The following is a 26,386-nucleotide window of genomic DNA, read 5'->3' as shown; positions in this document are numbered from 1 at the left end:
CATAAGGAGACTTTTGAGGTATTTAGTATATTTTAAGGAAAATAGTTATAATTGAGTTACTTTGTTGTCCTAGAAGAAACAAAAGTGATATTTGTAGGCAGTTTTTCAAATTTGATTGATCATCTAGGAAACTAACTCTGCAATCCTCATGTGCTATCAGCTTATCACAGTGAATTCAAAGGCAAGTCAAGATTTTTTAGTTTATGAGTTCTAGACCATAATCTTTTTTACTGAGTTGTCGATAGTAAATTATATGCATATGAAATGAATATTTAAACACAAATACAAAGTTTTGATGAACTCGTAGTCATAGTTATAGCTCCCCTCCTGCCAGTGATGAGTTCATGGTAAAATATGAAAAGAGAATTATAACAAATTAGTGTAAGCAATGACGTGTAATTTTTGTTACACTATCACTATAATTTAACCGCCGATATATAGTAGGTTTTTATCCTATCTTCATAAATCATGCTACTATATCAGTGTAACATACAAAAGTTAACTCTTAATAATACCAAGTAGATGTGGACTCATAACCAAACAGTAATAAGTTAAAACCCAATAAAAATAACTGTCATTAACAACCTTGCCAAATCATAAACACTAAATTCAGCCTTTGATGAATGAAATGTTTAACGAAACTAAGAAACAATAGAGAAAATAGAATAGACAACCCTAACTAATCAAGTCTTCGACACAAGAAACAATAGTCCTCCAGACACCTATGTTTGCTCAAACTCTTCAAAAATATTGCCAAATGTATGTCATCCTCTAAAAGCTATGCATTTTTGAAGATCCGACACAAGTCAGACAACATTTTTGGATGATCTGAGCAACATAGCCAGACACTCACGAACAGCTCAAGGTTTCCAGACAATGGTGGTCTCAGCAATCATGGAAGTGACAACGTACGGGTCCATGTTTGAAGCAGGCCTCCGGTCCTCAAAGTATCCCTTCCCTGCCTTCTCTGTATCTCTGCCTACACGAACGGAGCATCCACGGTTTGCAACCCCCTGGGCAAACAAATGTAGCAACATAAAATGAGACACTAGATACACTCGGATAAATAATTGTAACTACTATATTAGATTCTCGAGATCAATATCGCAATAGAATCCTAAGCGAACACAGAAAAGAACACAAAGAATGTTTTGCAATCAAAGAATTTAGAGCATCATGTTTCAGGAACAAAGTGGTTTGGCAACATTGATTGACAACGTAGCTGAAAGTCAAAATGAAACTCCGAAGTTCCACAGCAACAGACATGGCAGGTGTGCGCGAGCAGAAAGAGAGGGAATCAAATGACAATTAAGTAGAAAATACAACAGTTTACGTACCCATTTGAAGGAGTTGATGTCAGCTGTTTCATGTTTTCCAGTGAGACGACGCTCGTTGCCTTCACCGTATGCAGCAATGTGCTCTTTGTGCCTCAGTCCAAGCTTGTCAATAGCCTTTTTGATGATTTCATAGCCTCCATCTTCCCTCATTGACTTGGTGCTGAAAGAAACATTACATGTCAATACTCTCATATATAGAGGGAGCCCGGAAGAGGAGATGGATGAAGATATAATCAGCTGCGGCACTTCTATCCGACCACGTAAACTACTTAATCATAAAATCAGTTTCAGCACTTAGAATGTTTTTAAGTACTTGATGCTTATCAGTTAGTTTTACTTGTTTTATCCAGACGGGCTCATAATTGTATAGTAGAATAAAAAGGCCGCTCCTCTACCTGTAGTTTGCGTGAGCACCAGCACCGTTCCAATCGCCCTGACAGTAAAAAGGATAAACATCAGTGGCGGAACCAGAAATTTATACAAGGGGATTCAAAAATATTCAGAATGTCACAGTTGTAATTTAGACAGATGACCTAAAGCAATTTTGTACCCCCTTTACTACCTGTACTTGAATTTTTCTTCATGTCAAGGTGATTCAACTCATATATAACCAAAAGGAGATCATTTTTACTCTATTTGCATGGTATAGTTTTCCGACGAAGGGGATCAGTTCACACTACTTTGTTCCGCCACTGATAAAAAAGATGTAAATGCAAGCCTTGTTCAAGAGAATATCAGCTTGAAGCAAGTACTTTTTTTACTATGAAAGAGCAGCTAAATTAAAAGTAACGTTAAAAAATAAATAGCAGAAAGCTCACAGGGATAGGTTTCGGGTCAAATGAAACGACAACTCCAGCAACTTCAGCAATCCTCTGTTTAACACCAATAATAATAAAAAAAAAAAAAAAAAAAAACGCAAGTGCACCGATCAAACTCCACATTATAATTAGATTGAAGATTGAAAAATGGAAAAAATTTTGTAACAGCCAAGTATTGAAATACCTCGAGAATGTAACGGGCGGTCCACACCTCATCACCTGCTGAGATCCCTACAGCAGGCCCAACTTGGAATTCCCACTACATAAAATTATGGCATGTTTAATAAGAGGCGCAGAATGATGGATTTTTTTCTGAAAACAAAAGCGGATCTAGGATGTAGAATTGATTCAAGTTCGAACAATGTATACATATGCAAAGAGAAATTTAAGTTGTATACATCTAATACTCTCATTCTGAACTGACTGACTGACTCTATATATTGAATTCACCTCTGTTTGGAAAAGAAGTGGGACAGGAAAGGGGAAAAGGGCTATGTACCTGCCCAGGCATCACTTCTCCATTGACGCCGCTGATGTTAATCCCAGCGTAAAGACATGCCTTATAATGTGCGTCGACTATATCACGTCCGAAAGCCTTGTCAGCTCCAGTTCCACAATAGTAAGGTCCCTAAATGGGGCAATATAATTCATCAGAAAACTTTTAGCTGTTAGTAAGAATAAAATAGCAGAACTATGAATGATCTACTGAAAGAAGATAATTTTCTGTTCTTCCAAGATTTGAATAGAAAATCAAGTGGTTATATAGTTTTCGTATGTAATCCGAATGAGAGTTTTTAGTTCCACCATGTTACAGGAAACTGATGCAAAGTAAAGGGAACAATGCCACACTTTCGTTTCTTTAAGTTAAAAGTGCAATATAACTTCACGGCATTAGAAAAACAAACATATGAGAACAGATACACAACGCAAAAAAAGGGAAGAAGGGAAGGCGAGGGCATAGGTATTAGCAATTGACTTCATCATGGGAAGAAGGGAAGGCGAGGGCGTAGGTATTAGCAATTGACATAGTCATTCTAAAATTCAAACCCCATAAAGTTCAAGCTTTTGAGTTTGCAAGGACGGTATTTGAAAAATGTCCAAACTCAAGTTTTTCAAATCTGGAAAATCGTCATATGTCCTCCAAACTCTGTGAAGTTAATTTGATGATCAAAATTACACTAAATGTCGAAAAAACTATCACACCCATTTTTTAATGTCTTTCAAACAGATAATACAATAACTCAAAATCTCCAACACTACATAAAACAAGTCTTTAACTATGTTAATAAACCCAAAGTAAGACGTTGAAGGTATTGACAATAGTACCTGAGGTCCAGGAAAACCTCCAATAGGCCATCCAAGAGGCCAATTAACCTCCTTCTGCAGCAAAGTGTATTCTTGCTCGATACCATACCTAATTGGAAAAGTTATTCCAACAATCAGGAAAATTATAATCAAACACAATAAAAATTAAGGACTGACAAAACCTTTTTACGTTTAAAGTCTAAATAGAGTTTTTCAATACCATGGTTCTTCAGCAGCAACAACAGGGTTGCTGAAAATCTTGGCAGCGTTGTGCCTCTTGTTTGTTGGGATGGGGTCACCAGCTGGAGTGTAAGCATCACACATAACCTAAAGAAAAACAAAAGACAATTAAAAAACGCAAAATGTTCAATATTCTAAAAAAAATCCAACTTTAGGAGAAAGAATCCAAAAATTAACAATATCTAACAGGCTATGCTGCTGGGACTCGTGAAAAATGCCAACTGGTGCGTGTTGGATGGACCGACACGAGTTTGCCAACATTTTTGAGCATAAGAGTAATAGGTACAACAATAAATTAACTCACCAGAATATTGTTGCCCCTCCTGAATGGATCCTTGAAAATTGCTTGAGGACTATTTGGAATTTCAATTTAATATGGTCAGATGATTCTATTCAGAAATTAACGAAACTTAGCAAAATATTTTTGCACAATAAAGGAAACTTACTAAAGGATCACTTCACTGTCTTCTCCAGAAGCTTGGCCTGTGCTTGACCCGTCATAGTTCCATTTCGGAAGCTTTGAAGGATCTTTAACAGGACCTACTAGAGTCTGTAAATTTAAAAAGAATTATTTTTACGAAGATAGCAATCTTCAAGCTCTCAAAAAACAAAAAAAAACAAAAAAATAGGTTGTTATCTAAAATAATAAATATAAAAAGTAATACCCTGGCTTTGCTCCTGAGGTCCATACCTGATCCGCCAATCCTGAATTCATAACAAAGAAGACGGATTTAAGTTATACACATGTAAATATTTTACATTATTAGTATAATTAAAGCTATTACAAATAGTTATTTACTCTATTATTCCGGTTATCAAATGATGCTCGTTATAAAATTTTAGCTGTTTTCCGTGTAACTTACCTGCTGGTGTAAAAATCTTAAGACAATATCATTGTATATTTGTATAGAACTTAAACTAAACAAAGTAACGACTATCATGTAGATGTAGTTGTACTGCAAATAACTCCCTGGTAAAAAAAAAAAAACTAGCAAAGCAGAGATTAAAGATTGGATCTTTCTCTATAAGCTATTCCTAATTCAGAAGAAAACAAATGTTAAAGCAAACATTTTGCAATAATAATATTTCAATCACGCACGATCAAGAGGGAATGCATATTATTTGCAGCACCTACTATACGTTAAATCTTTTTAAGACATACATTTATGTTAACTTTACTGTCTTGCTACAAATGAGTAGTTGTGTCCTGGCACCATGCCAAAAACTTACTATCAGCAACACACATTTGTCACTTAACCATGGTTAGTAATAAACTGCTAAAGTTGAGTTTTTTTATTTGGTGTAAACAATGAACGCATCATCTTTATGAGGAAAGAGGAAACATGCATGGAGCAACAACATAATTAATCTTGTGTGACCTGGTTACGGGTTCAAGCTGTAAAATCATTCACCGATACTTGCCAGGAAAGGCGGTCTACATTACACTCCTTGGTGTGGTGCCTTTCAAGGACCTAGTGTAAATGCGAAATGTTTCATGTAGCGTGTTGACCTTTTGGTGTAAAAATTTGGTGCAATTCTTTTACCAGATTACACCCCTCTAATTTAAAATGGTAGATCCACCTTTTTGACCATTCAACATCTGCTATTAATATATAAAAAATTAACCTGCAGTATTATTTTTTTGATGAAAGTGGATTTAGATGGACCTTTTGGGCCCCCTAGCTCCAAACCTGAGAGGAAAGAGACTTTTTACAATGTCCTTTTTTCATCTTTAAGGAAAAAAAAAAACCAATAAAAACACGATGGAATTACATAAAATGGATCTAATGAATTGACTGATCGATCACAATAAACACTTACAACAATATACCAAAAATATACAACTCCTATCATGTATACACAAATAACAGATCATAACACACTGCAAAATTCTGATCAAACAGAGTAAACAATTCGACAAAACAGTGATACAGAAATCTAACAATCAGAGAAAACACCATTTCATCAATCATAAGAACCATCTAATAAAGGGAATAAAAAAAAAACATTAACAAGATTAATAACGAAAAAAAATTCTAACCATATGTATTCGGCAATAATTTTCTCAGTGGATTCAGAGAGATTAAGATTGATGAGATCTGAAAGAATAGACATGATGAAAAAAATTCACAAAAAGTTGCTTCTTTTTTTTTTTGTGAAAATTAATTAATGATTTGTGTATGTGTTAGAGGCAAAAGAGGAGTGTCCTGTTTTTATAGGTAGTTCATAAAAACAATCGGCAATTATCACGGATTTTCTTTAATTTAATTTAATGAATTAAAAAGGAATATGATATGACAAATTGACAGCTTAAATTATTATTATTATTTATTATTATTATTATTATTATTTGTTTTTGGAAAAATGGATAAGAAAATTAAGAGATAGAGCGTAGTTGTTCCGAAGAATAGGTAACTGATGGAAGCAGAAGAGAATCTGTTTGAAGATTCTTGAATATTTTACCGGCTAACTGAAATGCCGGTCCATTAATCCATCGGATATTATACCATGAATTAATAATATTTGAATCTTTAATAGATGATGGTACATTTTAACAGTATTTTTGCCTTATATACATTTTGTATTGCTTTCTTTTTTCTTATTCGGTGTTCGATAAGTTTATTGGAGTCCGATTAATTCGGATTCACGCCGCGTAAGGCCCTATTCGGGAGCGTTCATTAAGAATTTTTTCATACCTAGGGCTCGAATCTGAAAATTCTGGTTAAGAGAGGAGCAGCCTCATCCGCGGCACCACATCCTTTGCTGCAATGGCGGAGCCAGAATTTTCATTAAGAGGTTCAAAATATGAAGAATTAAATACACGATGAGGCCAAAGGGAATTTAACATCTACTATATATATATATATAAAAAAATTAATCACATATAAACAGTGTAATTTTTCACCGAAGGGGGTTCGGCCCCTGTCCCCTTCTTGGCTCCGCCCCCGCTTTGCTGGTACCTTTTGTATTGCTTATATGTTATAATGCGTTGAATATTTTTTGGCAATTAAAGAGTGTAATTTTTCACCGAAGGGGGTTCGGCCCCTGTCCCCTTCTTGGCTCCGCCCTCGCTTTGCTGGTACCTTTTGTATTGCTCATATGTTATAATGCGTTGAATATTTTTTGGCAATTAAAGAATTTTATTTATCAAATACATTTGGTTAGGGGTGTACATGGACCAGATTGGTTCGATTTTTTCAAATATCAAACCAAACCAATTGCACCGGGTTTATAAATCTATAAACCAAACCAAACCAATACAGGTCGGGTTTTTCAACCTCGGGTTTTCTCGATTTTTTCGGGTTGCTCGAGTTTTTTCGATAAAGTCTTCATACAAAATATATAACATGTACTTTAAATATTTCTTTAGTTCTAGTAAGATATGACTATTTAACTAAGATATTTTTTAAGAAAATAACACAAAATACATGTGAGATGAGAGATGACATTGTACTAAAATATTCAACAAAAAAAATGAAATCGCATCAAATAAAATGATCATAATCTAAAAGTACTAAGTCATGCTATACTTAATAAGGCATATAGAAAATAATCATATTCTATAAGTACAAAGTTATGATAAAATAAGTACGGCTAATAAGTATTAATTACATGACTAAATATTAAAGATAAAAATAAAATTAAGTTATGTATTTTCACTATCTAAATCAATATAAAATAAAAGAATAGATATCCAACATTAGTGTCATTCCTAATGTTAGAATTGAATATCTTTTGTTAGATTAGTATTGATTTGGGTTTTTGTTGAGTTTTATTTGAGTTACTAATATCTAAAGGCTATAAAGCTTATTGGACCATTTAAAATTCTAATTCTAAGCTTGAAATAATATGTTAAAAGATAAAAAACTATGAAAAAATTTAAGAAATATTTAAAAATTACATTATAAATAAATATTTTTATGTATAAAACATTTTTAAAAGTTTATACATGTAATGTCGGGTTGGTTTGGTTCGGTTTGATTTTTTTTAGTTAAAACCAAACCAAACCAATAGTGGTCGGGTTTTTCTTTTTAAAATCAAACCAAACCACAAGTCAATTTTTTTTTTCTCAATTTGGTTAAGATTATGGGTTTAGTGCGATTTGTCGGTTTCGTTTGTACACCCCTACATTTGGTGTCAAGTACAAAATTGTGTGTTACTAATATCGTCTCTTCATATTAATATAATGCGTATCAATTAAAATCGAGGAACCATAAATAAAGTATCTGTTATAAATCAACTGAATGTGGATGTCCTTTCTGTAACCTTTCTTGACCATTCATGTATCAATTAAATGTAACAATTAAGTCTTGTAGTTTGGAGAAAACTTTTGTACAATATAAAAAGATTGTTATAGTCTTATGAATAATAGACTGGAAACATAGATAAATAAAAAATTTCTACTTCTCTCAGTTCCTGTGTCAATAGTTTTGAAGCTTTAGTTTATACTTATACAACAGTATCAAATTTATAGTGAAATTAATTTTCATATCCCTAAAATCAAACAACCAAATGTATAAGTGGATCTTGGTGACATGCTACCGATTCAGCTCATATGTTACGTTGGAATATCGTAATCATGGGTCTCACTGATCCCTTGAATCTCTCAAATTTATGGGTCCCACTTCGACACAAGATTCTTCTTTTTGAATCTTCACTGGTATCACCACGCTCCACGCGCGCTTTGTAAGTGTGAATAGATATTTAGTTTTAAAGTACTAGTCAATTTAGTTAGATTTTCGAGATGCAAACATTTCAAATTTAGTACTAGTCAAGTGAGTATATTTTAATATTGTATTAAAATATACTCACTTTAAGATATTTATGCGATATAGTTAGATTTTCGAGATGCAAACTATATAAACTTTGACAAACATTTCAAATTTAAGATTTTTTCATCAGATTGACGTAAAAAGAATTGCAACTTATAGTACTTTTCATATAATTCATGAATATTCTAAAACATTGAGTTAATCTAATTCAATTAAGCTTAAAAATTGATCAAATTGACTGTCGATAAACAAAATGTTCACATGAATTGAGACAGAAGGAGCAATTGAATGATAATTTGATTGAGCAAAAAACACACGATTGTTAAAGCTGATAATCCAAAATGAATTAGAATTAATAATCTGACTCATCGGTAGTTCGTGATCAGAAATGCATTACGACTGTAACTCCGGAATTTGTTATCCTCCTTTTTATATTTTAAAGCTTATTGAACCTGTAAGTTCGGGTAACACTTAGGAATTTGGGGTATTTAAAGACAATTGCAATTGGAGATCTCTTGTATTGTTTCTTCTATTTTACATTGAAAAATTTCTTGCTTCTACATTGAAGACGTAAGTTGGGTGAACCTCATTTACATCGTGTGCTATTTTTTCTTCTCTATTTACTATGCATGTAATAATATACTAGTGAATTTGCCCGTTGATACAACATCGGCTAACAATTCTATGTTATCATGATTTTTTTATTTATCTAAATCTTCTTATAAGTTCCACAAAAAAACAGGTGACAGATACCAAGCGATTAAAGATGAAAAGTAGATGAGAGAAAAAAGAAGATGCCATTATTCATAAGAACAATAACACTGAAAATTAATTAAATGACATCACCAAAAAATAAGACATGGTTGTCGCATATGATGTTCTCCTTCAAAAATTTCGTATCTCGTTGAGTTTCTATGATCACCATATATTAAGCTGAAATATAAATAAAACGTGTTTTTATAATGTTAGTACTTTGATTTGGTTGTAGTTTGAAAAAAGAAATACAAGAGACAAAAAAGTGCCACATAATATTTGTAAGCCGCGATCGAAAATTGGTTACTCCATTTACTTTGGAGAGAGGAACCAAGCACAACTTCCTACTTGAAATGTTGCCTCGGTAATAATCCCAACATGGAAGTACTGAAAAAACTCATATAAGCAAAAAATCTCAAATAGCCTTGATCATGAGCCATATAATTATCACTATAAATAAGAACCATAATTCCAACAGTAGTGATTAATATTGACATAATAGAAGTAAGTGGGTCGATCAAGTATCCGAAGTCTAAATAAAAATCATTGTTGAAGATCCAAGACCATACATATTGATAAAAAGAACTGCTATTTATTTGCTGAATAGACAGGTAGATTGACAAAACCATGACTATGCAATACTTTAAATGTGAGAATTAGTTACTCCATTTACTATGAGGAGAAATGACTCGGTTGAGACAAATGCTCACCATGCTTCAATATTGATCCTTCAATATTCCTGCAATGTCTCCATTAATAAATCAGAAACATTAATAGGAAAAGAGTGTGTCTCTTTGCAAAAGTTTTCTAATCAATCTAGCTATAATAAGAGCCAAAACAAATTGAACACGTCAAACGTTAAAAATGATATACCATTATTTCACTACTACTAACGAAAACGAAGTACCACATTATTACCAAAATGAATATTCAAAAGATATATAAAAATATTTCATATATATAGACAAATAAAATGCTATTAATGTGAATACAACCACAAAAGAGTTTAAGGTAAAATATATCATCTGAACCTTGAAACTGATATTATTATTCGAAGAGCAAATAAATTCCATTAACAGAGCAAACCAGAGAATTTTCTTTACTTTGTGTGATGCAAAGCCCTTTCTAAACACAACTTTAAAAAATATTCCCTAGAAGCATGCATATCAAAGTTTATCACCGAATTGAAATCGTCTATTTCCATCAATGCACACTTTAAAGAAAAAGGGAAAAACCAAAAGGACGTAGTGACAAGAAATATTGGCATTAGCATATATAAAGTCAGTAGGAAATAGGATGATAGTAATTACTACTATGAGATATCAAAGGACACAAACCAAAAACGGATGATACTAATTAATTATGAGTTACGAAAGGACTGAAACGCTTATTGGCAATTATGTTTGAGACTTTAGGGGCTGCTTTAATATGAGGTAACTTCGTGGCCATTTATTCTTTAATGACTAATGTTATTGGCTTTTTAGTATAGTAGCACATTAATTTTAAATGAGGAAAATTTTTTTAAAAAGGAGAAAAAAGATAAATTGTTTTCTAGGTCATAGAGAAGTGTCACATCACCTTGTCTATGTCTAGCTTTATATTATATATAGATTTACTATGCCTGTAATAATATGCTAATTAATCACTAACATTGGCAACAGATATATGTTATTAATTTACTAACTTGTTATAGTGTTACTTATGTTTTTGTTAAAGGCATTAGAGGCCCCAAAAAAGAGTGCATTAGATGATCGAGATGTGTCAAAAGTTAAAATAATTCTATCTTTATTGTGTTGACATTCGTTGAAATCCTCCTATTTTCCTTTTTTATATATGTAACTAATTGTTGGGAGTTGAAGGAACCCACCTTTTATAGCATGCATGGTTGGGGTTCTAGCGAAGGGCAAAAATTAAAGACCATTAATTTAATGGGCAAAAATTAAAGACCACCCCAAAATAAGGGAATTCTTGCGAATTGCCCTGAAATATTTGTGCGGATTGACTTCATACGGACTGATTTTTTTATTTTTCCCTGAAATCGCTGCTGTTTAATTTTTGTCGTTGCTTCTTATTTAATAAAAATTTGTGGGTAAAATTACCTTTAGCCGCTAGTCTACAAAATTAGAGACTCTGGGTTCGATCCTCAGAAGTCACAGAGGCGGAGCCAGAATTTGAGGTTTGGGGGTTCAGAATATTAAAAGACAAGACAATGACCTCAAGCTAATGTATAACAACCGCCAAACTAACGAACAAGTATCAGTATTTAATATATTTAAAAAAGCCATGAACTGAAAGAGTTCCTGTATGTACCAATCACCAACCGGAGGTTTGGCGGGTGGGCAAAGGCTTTTGTAATTTTTGAAGAAGAAGAAGACCGAATAGATTTTGGGTCTTTGTAGAAATCTGACTTTTGGTTTGATGTTTGTGAAAGAAATGAGGGCCTCTTTTGTTTTAGAGTGCAATGTTCTTTTTGCGTAAGAAAAATGATGTTTGAAGCTGGGGTTCGAACGCACATTTGGTATGCGGAAGGCTTCTCTGCCTTTTTTCTTAACACTCGACCATCAACTTATCTTTGTAAGTGGGTTCACACATAAATAATTACACACATTTACTGAATTTTCTAATACAAATACAGGATTTAAGCAAAAGTTACTAGGTTCGCCCGAACCCCCGTGTTACACTGTAGCTCCGCCCCTGTCAGCAGAGGCGATGAATTCGTTGTTTCTGAACTAATAAAAAAAAACGCAAGACAAAGTTTCATTCTGTAGGACTTAAATTATCCGGCATAAATTTTGTAGTAACTAATTCGCAAGGAATACGTTTATAGAAACTTTGTCTTGTCCGACATAATTTCTGTAGGAATTAAATTTTCCAGCATAAGTTGTGTAGTGCCAAGCGAATTAGTTACTACTCAACTTATGTCAGATAATTTAATTCCTACAAAGCTTATACCGGACAAGGCAAAATTTCTATGAAACTTTGCCTTTCAAAATTTTTGATTTCACTTATGACTGACTGATGTACATGTTCTTTTTTGGCTTAATGCATATGCGGCCCCCTAAACTTGTCCCCTTTTTTTTTTTCATTTTGACACCTCAACTAAGTGTTGTTCCTATTGAACCCCTGAACATGGCCTCAAGTGTGTCTATCAAACACAATCCAACTTACATACATATATGGTGAATTTTTTTTTCCAGCCTTGCACATGAATATGAATCGCATCCTACATGGAATGTATTTAATGTAAACTTTAATCTAAACACATTCCGAGTGTTAGGAAATCTGAGTGTCAATTCAATAATGCGCTGTAGAATATTTTGGTACACATTTACATTAAATTTTACTCTGTTGATAGGCTGGAATGGGACAACCTGGAAGCTCAAGGCAACGAGCAAGCTCAGATTGTATTTACATGAGATTTTACATTAAATCGCAAGGCAAAAAAAAGTGAAACTCACCATATAAGCTATGTAAGTGAGACTGTGTTTGATAGACACACTTGAGACCAAGTTCAGGGGTTTAATAGAAACAACATTTAGTTGAGGTGCCAAAATGGAAAATAGGGACAAGTGTAGGGGGGCGCATATGTATTAAGTCTTTTTTTTTTTTTTTTTAACAAGACCGGTGTAAATGTCTACTAAACCTTTACATGATGGCAACTAGCTTCAAAACATCGTTTCCGCTGTGATTTCAGCCCAGGACCAACTTGAGTTGGGGGTGTTAGGCCGGGGTAGAGCTTGAGAATCTTCCCGGTGCACTAAGCTCCCGCTATGTGCGGGGTCCGGGGAAGGGCTGAACCACAAGGATCTATGGTGGTCCAAAAATCATACTATATACACACATACATAATGAATAAATATTTTTTACTTTTTTTGGAGTTGAATTTCGAAAATTATGTTGGCCATAAAATTATGAAAAATTCCAAAATTTGAAAAACACCAAAGAATTATTGTCATTTTTTTTCACTCGAATGCATTCACAAAAACAAAAACAACTCCAATTGGTATTCATGGCCAAATACAATTCCAATATTATTTTTCACTTTGAAAGTAAACACTACTTTTTCAAATATTCACAATTTTCATTGTCAAACGGACCCATAGCATGTGATAAATTCTCTTGGTGAAAATCTTGCTTCGGCCACTGAATCAATTAGGGAGTAAGAATATTTATATTTTTTGTATTTCTGTAACTATTTAGCTTAGATGGTTAATGGTTGTCTGGGTAAATTTAGAGGGTTGTTAGTTGAGTTTGTAAGAATCCACATGTTCTAGTGAAGTTTGTTACAATTTTTACTCTATATACTGTGTTACGCAATTAGTACAAATACAATGGAATAATTTTCTCGAACCCCACTTTTCTCTACAATATTCCCTGAATTCACGAATTAATGTTAAAAGCTTACCCACATTTCCTTTCTTTTGTCATTTGCAGTTCCAATATTACTTTTATTTCTTTTTTTTTTGAGGAAGATTTGTTCGTTGTTTAGGAGATTAGCTAAGTGGCTGTTTCTGCAAATCAGAAAATAAAATAATGGTTACCTTCTAAGGATACGGCAATGAGAATAATTCGAATTTTATGGCCAAAAGCGGTGCAGTCTAGGTAGAGGGACGTGTCACCTACATAACGGAAATGCTCGAATTAAGAGTTACGTAATAACTTGCTAAAATTGAAGAGTATAATTTTTATATATTAACAATATAAAAGAATTTTTAGCTGTAAAATTTGTAAAAGATAACTACATAAAATCTATATATAATATAAAGCTAGGCATAGACAAGGTGATGTGACACCTCTCTATGACCAGCATTTGCATTTATCTTTTTCTCCTTTTCTTTGACATTTTTCTCAATTTTAATTGTATTTTTTGGTTCATTTCATCTACTAACATATGGATTAATAAATGTCTCATACAATAAATATAGCACTAAGCCTAAATAACCTTTGCATTACTGTGACTCAGCCCACGATCATTTTCCTTCACAACCATTCAAAAAGCTATTAAATGTCCCATAAATGGGTACTTTGAAGTTACAGTTTCTTTTAGCTATATAATTACATACCATTATTACTTCTCTTCAACAAATCCTTACGAGTTTGTCATTCTTATCAACATACGAGTTTGTCATTCTTATTTACGCCAGGTGAGTTCGTTTGTATCACTCTATTTCTGTTTTTTTTTTTTTTTTTTTTTTTTTTTTTTTAATTTCTACAACATTACACTGTTAACTTTTATAAATGGCTGTGATTTTTTGCAGATTGAACAAAGGTGAGTAATGGTTTTATATGTGGATGTAATATTCCTTTATTTTATTTTTTTGGTGAGTTTATAATACTATTATTTTTGACGGATTATTATATTCTCTTTCTTTTCAATTTTGAGGGTATGAACTTTCTTGAATCAAAAACGGATTTTTTTAGGTACTAGAGTTTTAGACAGCAAATATTTTTTTAAAACAATTTGTACTTCTCAATCAGTGGCGGATCTAGGATTTTCGCTCAGGGTGTTCGGAAAAATAACTGGACCTAAATATACACTGTAATATATGTTCAGGGTGTTCAAAAGTTAATATATGTACATGAACACAGAAAATTTACCCTAAATATACACTGTAATTTTTGTCCAGGGTGTTGTCACGACCCAAATGCCGATAAGTCGTGCGGGCACCTACTATATCCCACCTCGATAGGAGAACCCTTCCCTTATTCAGTATACCACAATAATTACTAAATAAAGCGAAATTAATGAAGAGTCTAACATATATTATAAATACCTAGTGCGGAATTCCCAATTCTAAATACCACCCAAGGAAAATGGTCAGGAATAGTACAAGAGCCACTAATTAACATGTCGGAATAAAACATGAGTCTCAAAACTAGAAATACTGTCTAAGAATCGAAGTAAGACAAGTAGTAAAGAAGGAATCCCAGGGGTGGCGGACTCGTCCAATAAGCTCACCCTAGCAAACTCCGCAGATAGCCTCGAGATCAATGTTGAGGTGCAGAAGTGGTACCGATCTCGTACTTTGCACTCAAAAAGAATGCAGCAAGGTAGGGTCAGTACAAACAACAGTACTGGTAGGTATCATAGGCCGACAACAACTAGCTAACATATACACAGGAAGAAACTGAAAGATAGACATGCTCGCAATCAAGTACAAGTAGAAATCACAATCCATTATATCAGTCTAAATATAGAAAGACATATACAAAATCCAAGGCATAAAAGAATGATATGAAGAATGAATACGCAACGCAAGGCAATACAATATAATACAATGCAATGCAATACCCGTACACACATGCTATGGCGGTGTAGATCATCGCCCAACAACCATGACCCATGGGGACTCGCGAAGTCCATGTACCACTCTCACGGTCCCGGTAAGGACCTCGGGCCTCGTGTACTCTCTTCCTTATCATCCCTTCCAATCAAGTCACAACACAATCATATAAGGGTACAAGCCAACAGATCAGTCAACAATACCAACCTAGTCCATTCCAACTTTGTACCCGAAAGCATACATGCTTTCTCCGACAGTATCTAACTATACATATGTTTCGCTAATCGAAGTCTAACCAAAAAGGTAAACCATAACCCACCTCGAAGCCGAATGAGAGCCACGAACAATCAAACTTGAGCTTTACCCTTCCGGAACGCTTTCGAATGATCAAAATCTAACGATTAAATATTCTATGTTACAATTCCATCCACAAATAGGCTCACAATTCATAAATTCTCATCAAGATGCTTTAAAGAGTCCATGTAATTAGTTATCCATTTAAATAAGTTTAGTTAAACCGGCCTACTTAATATTCAAGGAGACCACTGCAACAGTACTCTTATGTTGAGAAGCTATCTTGTCAAATTAACCACAAAAAGAATAAGAACATTCCCTGCAGTGTGACCTTACGTATAAGCACTATTGCAATTACAACATACTTTATAAACATTGACAAACTTTTGTCCCATTAGAAATTTTGAGTGAACATAGCTCCTGCTATAGCACTACATACTAAGTAGTAACAATTAAAAACGCATATAGAGGTTTGCTATATATATATATATATATATTAGGACTAGGACTCAAAATCTTCAATTACCCCAAAATCTTAACTTAGAATTAACATCTCACTCCCCACAATTCAAATACGATGAAGTAGAAAGAAAATTTCGAAAACTGAGTAGTATGAAATAAGTTGTTACAGTAAACCAAAAGTATACCTTTTGACTTCTATTCCCTTCCTAAATTGTCAGAATCTTCCATTTAAAACCAAGTGCAAAAGTACAAGTGCCAATTTAATAATATAAAGAAAGATTCTTTACCAACAAAACAATCTCAGCAACTTCCACTATTAAGTGTTTAACAATTGACCTTTCCGTTTCCGTTGAATTAATCATTAACAAAACAAAATATTTAATTATGTGACCAACATTTTCGTAGGAAACCATTTGATTATTAATGAATAATCTTTTCCATCATCATTACCTAATGATTACACAAATAAATAAATACCAAGAGCAAAACGTAACATAAACGTACCTGCTTAATTTTTATCACTTGTCGTCCACTGTGAGAAAAGTAGTTCTCTTCTTATGCCGTAAAAAAAAACTGTCTTACTTGGTCAGAAATAGAAAATCCTACCAAATTAATTCATTCTCTACATGGGTTACGTGATAAGGCTATTAAAATATATGTGGGCCTAGTCCAATTTGTTTTCACAGTAACTTGCTTAATTCCCTAACTATTTGTCTACTTTAAAAATTATCCACTCTATCAAATACTATATTTACCAACTTATACCTTATATGTGTGCAAATAATATTCCTTTGAATAAACTATTCACACACGATAAATAAATGTTCAAATGTTTCCCCGTCAATTAAATAACCGAGTCACCCATTAACACAAGCTATAAACACTAAAATAAGACCACGGAAAGGGTGTTTTAGGAATACTAGGTCTAAAAGTGCTAAACGACCAAATGAGTCGTTACATCAGATACCAATCAAGCAATCGCTCGTCCTCGAGCGAACAAAAGAAACTTGGTGAGAGGTAATACCTGAACCGCCAAATAACTAAGGGTATAGCTAGGCATAGACAATCTTATGTGACACCTCTCTATGACCTTTATTGACATTTATCTTTTTTCTCAATTTTTTGATATTTTCCTCTTCATTTCTCTATTTAATTAAATAAAATTAAAGGTTTCATCTCTCCACCCATAATAAAAATTCACTCACTATTTAATAGCTTTGAATTTGCCATCACTTGCCACTAATAATTACACCTATTCAAAATATTAAAATCATATAAAACAGTCAATTAAATAAAAAATCGTTATAAAAACCCAAAAGTCACACCACTTCAATATAATTTAAGGGTTGTCCGTGGAAAGCATGCAGTTGTTCGTCTCCCATTTCTATTTTGGGGTCAGGTATGTCCAATCTTCTGTAACTCTTCTTTGATTAGCTCTTATGTGAAGACAACTTCTTTGTTTTAGGTAAATTTCAACATTCTAAAATCAAAAGTGATGAAATTATCATATGAATATATGAATAGGCCAATTCCTAATGATGAAAGATCTGTAAAGATAGAGTTTAGTCTTAAAATCTTGACCAAATCAAGTGAATTGAGCACTTCCAACTACTCCACACTCACGGTGAGAAGATTTTGCTTTCTTTTCACATTGAATTATTAACAAAATATTAACCTCTCATCAATCTGGTAGTTTAAGTTACTTTTGCTTTTAATTTGATTTTCTGTTTTGGATAACTTCTGTTTGTTTTTATTTTGTCAGTAGATCAAACATAGGACAAGTATTTAAAGGTAATGTTCTTTGTTGCTTTTAAAAAAAAAAAAAAAAGGGAACTCAGTATTGAATACAGACAACAGTAGGTAATGTATACGGTAAAAACCGGATATGAGTCAATCCGGAGAAGCTATGGATCGGAGGAAGAAAAGGGCCGGGAGTTCGCACGAGGGGCATCACACTTTTCCGGATGAGCGCTTTAATCGAAGCTGAGCAGAGGCGCCATTTGGCCCGGTCTCTATGCCACCGATGGTTCGGGGACTCTTCCCGAGGGTTCATCACCGTTGATCCGGACAACCGTTTGCCCGTGTATCCGTTGGTCCGTTGGCCCGTTGTGACCGTTGCTGAAGCGCATCAGTGGTGTCACATCATGGTCGGCTACCAACTATGCGTGTGTCAGACGGCGCCGTCAGTCCAATCCCACCAAATCCGTGCAGGGGCTGTCCTTTTTATTGCTATTTTATTAATTCATATTGTATGAGGCCCATGGGCTCACTGCTATAAATAGGGTATATCCACCTCTCTTAAGGGGGTTGGCTCTTCTTACTTTCCAAGAACATTTGTAATAGAAGAACTCTTATATACAAATTCTTTCATCATTTAATTCGGCCAAGGCCGCCTGTTATTGTTATTATTGCATTTCATCCATCAAGTATCATACATTGCTCCCAAACCTTTGTATCGCTAGCCAACTGTCGTCATTAGCTGTTCTACCAAGGAACCTTCAAATATTTTGTTTTCTTTGTCTAGCACACATCAAGAACAAAACACATATCCTATACCCACCTATAAATTTAATTGATTACCCGAATCCGGGGTAAACAGGTAACATGCTAAAAGAGTTACTATATGATGTTAATTTATAACTTTGAATTGTATGATTTGGATAGCGACAATTATGGATTAGCAATAATATTTCTAACATGATTTTTCTTTTCCTTTTTTTCACTTCTAACGGACTTTCTTTTCGCTCCTTGATCTTTTGCTTTGCATTTTATTTTTGGAGCTGGCAGTTCCGTCTAACTGATCTCTATGGATCTGAAAATGTACAATAGATTATTTATAACTCTAAGCTCTCCTTGATAGTACTCCATATTAACACAGTTACAATTCAAAAAAATAATAATTAATGATGATGTTTTAGAAATGTAATCTTGCGACTAATCTCACTTCTTTTTTCCTCCAAACTAATTTAAATAATGCTGAAAGATTAGTGGGTTGACTAACAGTCAAGACTGACCTCTTACTGCATCCGCCCCTGTTCTCAATCCTCTATCATGTATATTTATAAATAGTGTAAGCATGCTTTTGTTTCTTAGCTATTAACTGCTAAGGTTGGAAAATATATCAACAACAGTAAGTTATTTTACAATTAGCTTTACCAAATAATTTTACATTTTTCCAATGAAAAGAAATTAGTAAATGATAAATTTCTCAATTATCAAAATGATTCTCAATGAAATTGAAGCTTGAAAATTCCGTTCTATTTTAAATTCTCTCTCCTTTTTCGACGATATCGTGTGTTGAATTCATAGGAAAATATTTTAAAAGAAATGAGCAATCTTTTTTTAGAGTTAATGAAATTTTAGTAGTATTTTGATAATTTTGAGGATGAAAAAGTGTAGCTTTAGAGTGAAGTTGTTGGTTATAAAAAATGTGATGTTCCGGTGAAACAAGAAGAGGAAACGGTAAATATTCTCTCCTTTGCTTATTATTTTTGTAGTAGACATTGTTGTTAATGCCTTTTTTCTTTTCGAAAATTTTTAAAAAGGAGAAAGAAACAAAATGTAACTCTTGAAAGGTAGATAATAGAAGTTAGATAGATACTTAATATATTAGATGAAGAAAGGAAAACTATATTTAAATTTATATGCATATCAACATATAGAGATTAAAACCTGTAATGTAAAATGAAGAAATTATAACTATGTTTAAATGATGTCTCACCACTATGTTTAAATGATGTTCCACCTGTGTAGATTATATTATTATATAAAATTCAATTATTTTTGGAAGATTAAAAACCCGTAATTGTTAAAAATAAGGAATAAAATTGAGTAACAATAATAAAATGCTTTAGAACATAAAATCTAATCCATTTGAATTTGAGGACTAACAAAGATTTAAATTTATTATTATTCGGATATTAAAAAAATATTTCATAAATTTAATAAGAGTTTTATAATCACGCGAAGCGCGAACTAATTCACTAGTTGTTTATAATAGCTGTAATACTAACCTTGAATATAAGGTAGATAATTTGTTACTCCGACCCAATTTATGGCGTTGTTTGACTAAACACGAAGTTTAAGAATTTTTTTTTTTAAAAAAAACTTGTGATATCAATCTCACTTTACTAACATTTAAGGATTGAGAAACTATACCTCCTTTAAATATTGAATGGGAACGATAACTCCCCTTATGCATTATTTTCCGTTAAAAAATTTCTATTTTTGAATAGAGATCTTTTTTCTTTTTCTTTCTAGATTTAAAGTATGAAAATTTATAATTCTTATTATTGTCCCATTCACATATTCAGTTGAAAATAACTTCTTTTAGGATATAACAACTATTTAAACTTATCTGTTAATAAATTTCAAACTATGTGGCATTCGTTTTACCCGCATGTGCACTACTTTTGGGCTCTAATTGCACATCAATAGTCTACCTAATTTCACCCTCTAATTACCTTTGGGTCATCTATGAATATTTTGAATAGTAGTAATTAATTTCATCCGCTAAGAAATATTTCACAACAATTTTCACATAAATCGATTATTGAAGCATATTTTTTTATTCTTAAAACCACTCAGATGAGCCAAGCAAATAACTTGTTTTTTTTTTCTGAAAAATCAATCTGACTTTTATCCTATATGAAATATTTTTTTAATTTAATATATAAGCAATTCTTTGAGGGTTATGGACAAAATGCTTGGTTACATGAAATCAATTGGCATCTTATTTGAGTTCTTATATTTATGCAATGTATGGACAACTTAAATCTAATAAAAAAGAGTTACATATTTTTTTTATTTTCTAAAAAAATATCTTTATTCAAAAAATGCAAAGTCTCATCACAATATATTAATGTATAAGGGGGTTACCATTCTCATTCAACATGTGAAGGAGGTATTATTTTTTCCAACGCTAAAATATTAAGGGGGTAAAGTAAAATTAGCTCTTAGCTTAAACTCATCAAAAAGGAGGAAAACACAAGCTTAAGCTAATCAAGAAAAGTACCCGAAAAGTTCTTTTTTACCTTGATTTTTCTTTGTTTTGCGTTCGATAGAACAATGGAAGACGTGAATGAGAGAATTTATAGATTATCCAAAAGTAATGTTAGAGGGGAAATTAGGTAAACTGTTAGATGTGCAATTAGAACTCAAAAATTTAATGCACATGCAGATAAAACGAATGTCACGTAGCACGAAATTTATTAACAAATTATTTCAAGTAGTTGTTATATCCTAAAAGAAGTACATTCTTTTCAACGGAATAGGTGAATGTGCCAATAGTAAGAGTTACTATATATTTTCATGTTTTAATTCTAGGAAGGAAAGAAAATTTTTATTCAAAATATTGCATAAGGGGTTATTGTTCCCATTCAATATTTGGAGAGGGTATCGTTTCCCAACCCTTAAATATTGGGGGGTGGGGGGCGGGGTAAAATGATGTTGTCTATATAATAAGACATATATTTGTGTGGCTAAAATATAAATTATCTCAATAAGTGTACAATGAGAAATTTAAATTTAAATTATTTTGAATGACTTTAGGAAAAATTAAAAGAAAAATATGCCACGTAAAAAAGGAGTACAATAGTTAAAATTCACTATCAGCATAATAATTCTTTATATTATTAGTGCATGGCATAAGTTAAATCCATGAAAAATGGATGATTTACGTCGTAGCTATGGCGTCACCACATGAATTATAAGAGAACTTGCTCAAGTATGCTTAATAATTCAGGTGTAATATGTAATTTCTCATGAAACTATACTTATTATGGAAAATTTGCTACATATAAATTTGTCTTTCATTTAATGGTTTCACAACATTATAAAATTACAACTATGAAGACCTTCAAGAAAGATAATGTTTTGTGTCACGTTGTACTCTTATCTTGCTACTTCCTTTGTGCAGGTTACTTTGTCTAATCTTTAATATTTCTACTTCTTATTTCTCTTATCTCCACAGCTGTCCTTATATATTTTTCCCTTATGTTTATGATGATATCTTTGCAGGATTTCAAGTATATGCAACAGACTATGACTACTCTTTCACTTCAAAGGCAAGTTTTATAAGAAGTATTTACATTTATAATTTCCCAATAGGAAAAAAATATAAAAACAACGCGGACTATTGATATTTTTAATTTTTTTTAAAAAAATTTGGTCTGAATTGATCGGTGATTTTAATTTCTTACTATGAATGCTTCTATACAGTGTTTGGAAAGCCCTCTAAATCCACACTATAATAGAGGAATTGCTACAAATCCAGAGCTCAATGATGGACTAAATGGAAGGACAACTTATGGAAATGCAAAAATTGAAACAAGAAAATCAAAGCAAGGCAATGCCTTCATTGTTGCTTCTCATAGAACACAACCATCTGATAGTGTTTCTCAAAGGTTTTATGTTGAGAAGGACAAAATGTACACTATTTCAGGTACATTATTCTTTCCCTCGTCAATTTCTTGAAGCTTTACAAAAAATAATAAAAAAAAAAAATTGAATATCTTATATAGTTTTCAGACAACGGTTGTCAATTAACACCCTTTCACTGAAAAGTTGCACGTAATTATTTTTAGGCTTAATACCCAGATGGACCCTTAAACTTGACATGTTTTGTAAGATAGGCATATAAACTTATAAGGTGACCAGATAGACACTTAAACTTACTCAAAGTGTATTTTTCAAGTTTTTCAGTTGTTTTGAAAACAAAAACTATATTTTTTAAACACTCACAATTTTCATGGCCAAACAAGCCCTAAATATATCACAATTTTTTTTTTAAAAAATGCAAAAATAAGGCAAACGCATATACATGAGACTATAAATGTGCACTTAAACCAATAAATACTCGCTAATCGCAATTTTGCATCTTTCAATTAACTCGGTTTTTTTTTACACTTGAATAATTAAAAAACAATAACTTTAACCAATAAAAATCCTTAAAAAAAGAAATTTCAAATTAAAAAATTTCTTTTTTTTAAGGATTTTCTTCTCGGCTTTACAGTTTTCTTAATTTGAAATTTCTTTTACACTTGAAATACTGAACTTAGAAATTTCTTAATTTGAAATTTCTTTTTTTAAGGATTTTTATTGGTTAAAGTTATTGTTTTTTAATTATTCAAGTGTAAAAAAAAAATCCGAGTTAATTGAAAGCTGCAAAATTGCGATTAGCGAGTATTTATTGGTTTAAGTGCACATTTATAGTCTCATGTATATGCGTTTGCCTTATTTTTGCATTTTAAAAAAATATTTTGTGATATATTTAGGGCTTGTTTGGCCATGAAAATTGTGAGTGTTTGAAAAATATAGTTTTTGTTTTTAAAACAACTGAAAAACTTGAAAAATACACTTTGAGTAAGTTTAAGTGTCTATCTGGTCACCTTATAAGTTTATATGCCTATCTTACAAAACATGTCAAGTTTAAGGGTCCATCTAGGTATTAAGCCTTATTTTTATGTATCAATACTATATTTTGGATCTCCTTTTTCTTCGGGTATTTATTTTCAAGCTATTTCTAATCATTCCTTCTAACAAAGTTGATTCGTTTTCTAATTGCATGGTCTATAACATTATGTAACTTTCTATAATAACTCTAATTTGATAGCTTGTAAAACAAACTAAGCAACCGTATATATATATATATATATATATATATATATATATATATATATATATATATATATATATATATTCTGTTGATCGAATGAAAACCGCTTCTTGCCTTTTTTCCCTCTCTGGCTTGACTATTCTTCTTGCTTAACACAATTCTTATTTCACCTTCACGGACCACTTCACTACCCAGCAAGCTCCGGCTCGAAAGCAAGAAGCAAGGGCGCAGCAGCTGCGCGAAAGCCGTTGCGCCTTAGCGCATCCCCTTTCTTGCTCGTTAGCGCTGTTTTTTGATTGCAGCTAGCGCGCTTGACTAATAAGATAGAAAGGGCCTTTCTCGCTTGTTTGAAGCCATATAAGGCTTTCTTCAATCGGCAAACAAGGGGGAAGTCTGCCACACCAACCCTTGTTGAGATAGGGACTCCAGCGCAATGGTAAGAAAAAGTCACTCAGTGAATCGGTGGATCATACACTTGGAGACAGGGATAGGGGCATGCTTGACTCTTTAGAAAGTATACAAGTGTTGAAAGAGTGAAGTCTGGGGACAACGGTAAACGTGAGGAATGGCACCTCCGCCCTACTAAAGAAGTTCGCAAGCAAGGGACATGCCGAACACCTACCTTTCCAACTAAGTCCAAGGCGAGGACCCTTTAATTGACGATGCGTTCCGTCGCCAGCAAGCAGTGGCCGACAAGGCCCCTTTCCTTATAGTCAAGTGGCTGAAAGCCCCTTTCCCTAAATATCGTCGGGAAGCCTTAATGGGGCCTTCTGGCAGTGGGAAAACAACCTTGTTAAAGATATTGGGAGGAAGCTTGCAAGAAAATGTCACATACAATGACATCCCATATAATACAGCTAGCAATAAGAGGTATATTACCTATCCATCAATAATTCTTTTTTCCTTCTCTCTTTCTATTGCCTTAAAGCCAAGAATATATAAAAGTCTTTCTTTCAATGTACATGATTTTGTATTAACTTCCATACCGAATTGAGCAATGTTGTGCTAGGTGGGTTTCGTGACACAAGATGATGTGCTTTTTCGACAATTGACTGTAGAGGAAATCTTCGTTTTTGCTGCATTCTTAAGACTTCCAAGAAAGATAAGTTGACATTAGAAGTATGAAAGAGCTGAAGTGATTATTAAAGAATTAGGCCTGGAAAGGTATGTGAGCTACCTTTCCATGAACTTCCTTCTCGCCCTTGATTACAAAGCACCACATCTAAAACTGTCAAAAGAAATTGAACATGATTGTTGCAACTGTTCATTCCTGAATTTCACAATCATAGATGTCGTCACACGAGAATAGGTGGAGGACTTATTAAAGGCATATCTGGGGGAGAGAGAAAAAGAACTAGCACAGGGTATGAAATCCTTGTTGATCCTTCTCTCCTCTTGCTCGACGAACCAATGTCAGGCCTTGATTCGTCCTCCGCAAGGAAGGAATGAGTTGGTTCCCCTTTCCGTCTTTCGGTAGCATAAAGAAAATAGATTCAAATTGACAAACCACCAAAAGAGTGAGAAAAAGGGGGCAAGTGTACATTAGTCCATGTGCAACAAACAAAGTACAAGGATAGCGCCGTACCCTCATAGTCCTCAATCTTTAGCACATCTGGATCGGCGGAGACTCACTCGGTCTACGTGTCTACCGGGGCACCATACTGACTTTTTGATTTATGATATAAGGAGTGCACTCCATTTCATAAAGAGTGAATATAATTCACTCTATACCCATATCCCTAGAATAACTGTAAAATAAACTCCATCTTAGTCTACTCGACTTTGACTTTGACTTGAAAGAGTAAGTTTTAGCCTCTATTGTTGAAAAGTCAGGACCCGTTGGGGAATCTATTCTAGACCCACCTGCCAGCCCTAAATCTATCTTACTCTTCCTTAGTCTCTTCCATGGATCGGTGGATATGAAATACAATGAATTCAAGGACAAAGTCGTTGGTATACTGTGATCCAGACTCAGGAAGGGCCAGACATGAATCAGAAAGAGTCATTTTCCTCATAAGAGAAAGGGTGCGCGCTAAAGCTAGAGCAGCTCTTTTTCGCGATATAGGTGTAATTTCATTAATTCAGTACTTAAGGTCTTTCCTCGGCAAACGAATAAAAAAAAGAAGGTTGGCATTTTGCCGTGCTTTTTTTTTTCCAGTTATAGGGCGGAGAGAGGGAGGCAATTGAACATTTTAGAGTTGAGTTTATGCTCTTTCCTCCTCTTTCAATAAGCTTTTCATAGCCATGGTTGTACTCAAGTAGCCTTGCAGGGGAATCCACTTCTAAGATGGAGAGAATCCTGGGATGCATATGCTCTTTTCAGGGTTGAAGGAAGAAGTAAGCACAGGTATTGGACTTTTTTGTGGTATGGCAGCAGTAGCAAAGAAAGAAGCTGCTCACTCTGCTTTACCGAGAAAGGGAGCAGTGGGAAAGGGGTGACTATCATACGGAAATGAAACTAGTAAAGAAAGACGCCGGAACTCTTGCTTTCGTCTTGTCTTTACTC

The 26,386-nt window shown here is 33.3% G+C and overlaps 1 protein-coding gene across 2 annotated transcripts; it reads right to left on the bottom strand.

Moving 5' to 3' along the window:
* Window positions 1–530: 530 nt before the first annotated feature.
* On the bottom strand, window positions 531–5,918 carry LOC132640557 (glutamine synthetase-like). Of its 2 annotated transcripts, XM_060357176.1 has the most exons (12): window positions 5,742–5,905; window positions 4,366–4,405; window positions 4,147–4,250; window positions 4,005–4,053; window positions 3,681–3,787; window positions 3,482–3,569; window positions 2,655–2,783; window positions 2,340–2,414; window positions 2,156–2,209; window positions 1,733–1,770; window positions 1,338–1,497; window positions 531–1,013 (listed from the first exon to the last, which is right to left on the bottom strand). In XM_060357176.1, exons 1-12 carry the CDS (start codon window positions 5,813–5,815, stop codon window positions 861–863), a joined length of 1,071 nt encoding a protein of 356 aa, XP_060213159.1. In that variant the 5' UTR covers window positions 5,816–5,905; the 3' UTR covers window positions 531–860. The 2 variants fall into 2 exon arrangements, with proteins under 2 accessions (XP_060213159.1, XP_060213160.1); XM_060357177.1 differs by lacking the exon at window positions 1,338–1,497 and having other exon boundaries at window positions 531–953; window positions 5,742–5,918.
* Window positions 5,919–26,386: the final 20,468 nt, after the last annotated feature.

This window comes from Lycium barbarum, chromosome 5 (genome assembly GCF_019175385.1).
Source record: "Lycium barbarum isolate Lr01 chromosome 5, ASM1917538v2, whole genome shotgun sequence".
In the NCBI taxonomy this organism is placed as follows: domain Eukaryota; kingdom Viridiplantae; phylum Streptophyta; class Magnoliopsida; order Solanales; family Solanaceae; genus Lycium; species Lycium barbarum.
The sequence above is the reverse complement of the archived record's forward strand: the minus strand, read 5'-3'. Positions and strand labels throughout refer to the sequence as shown.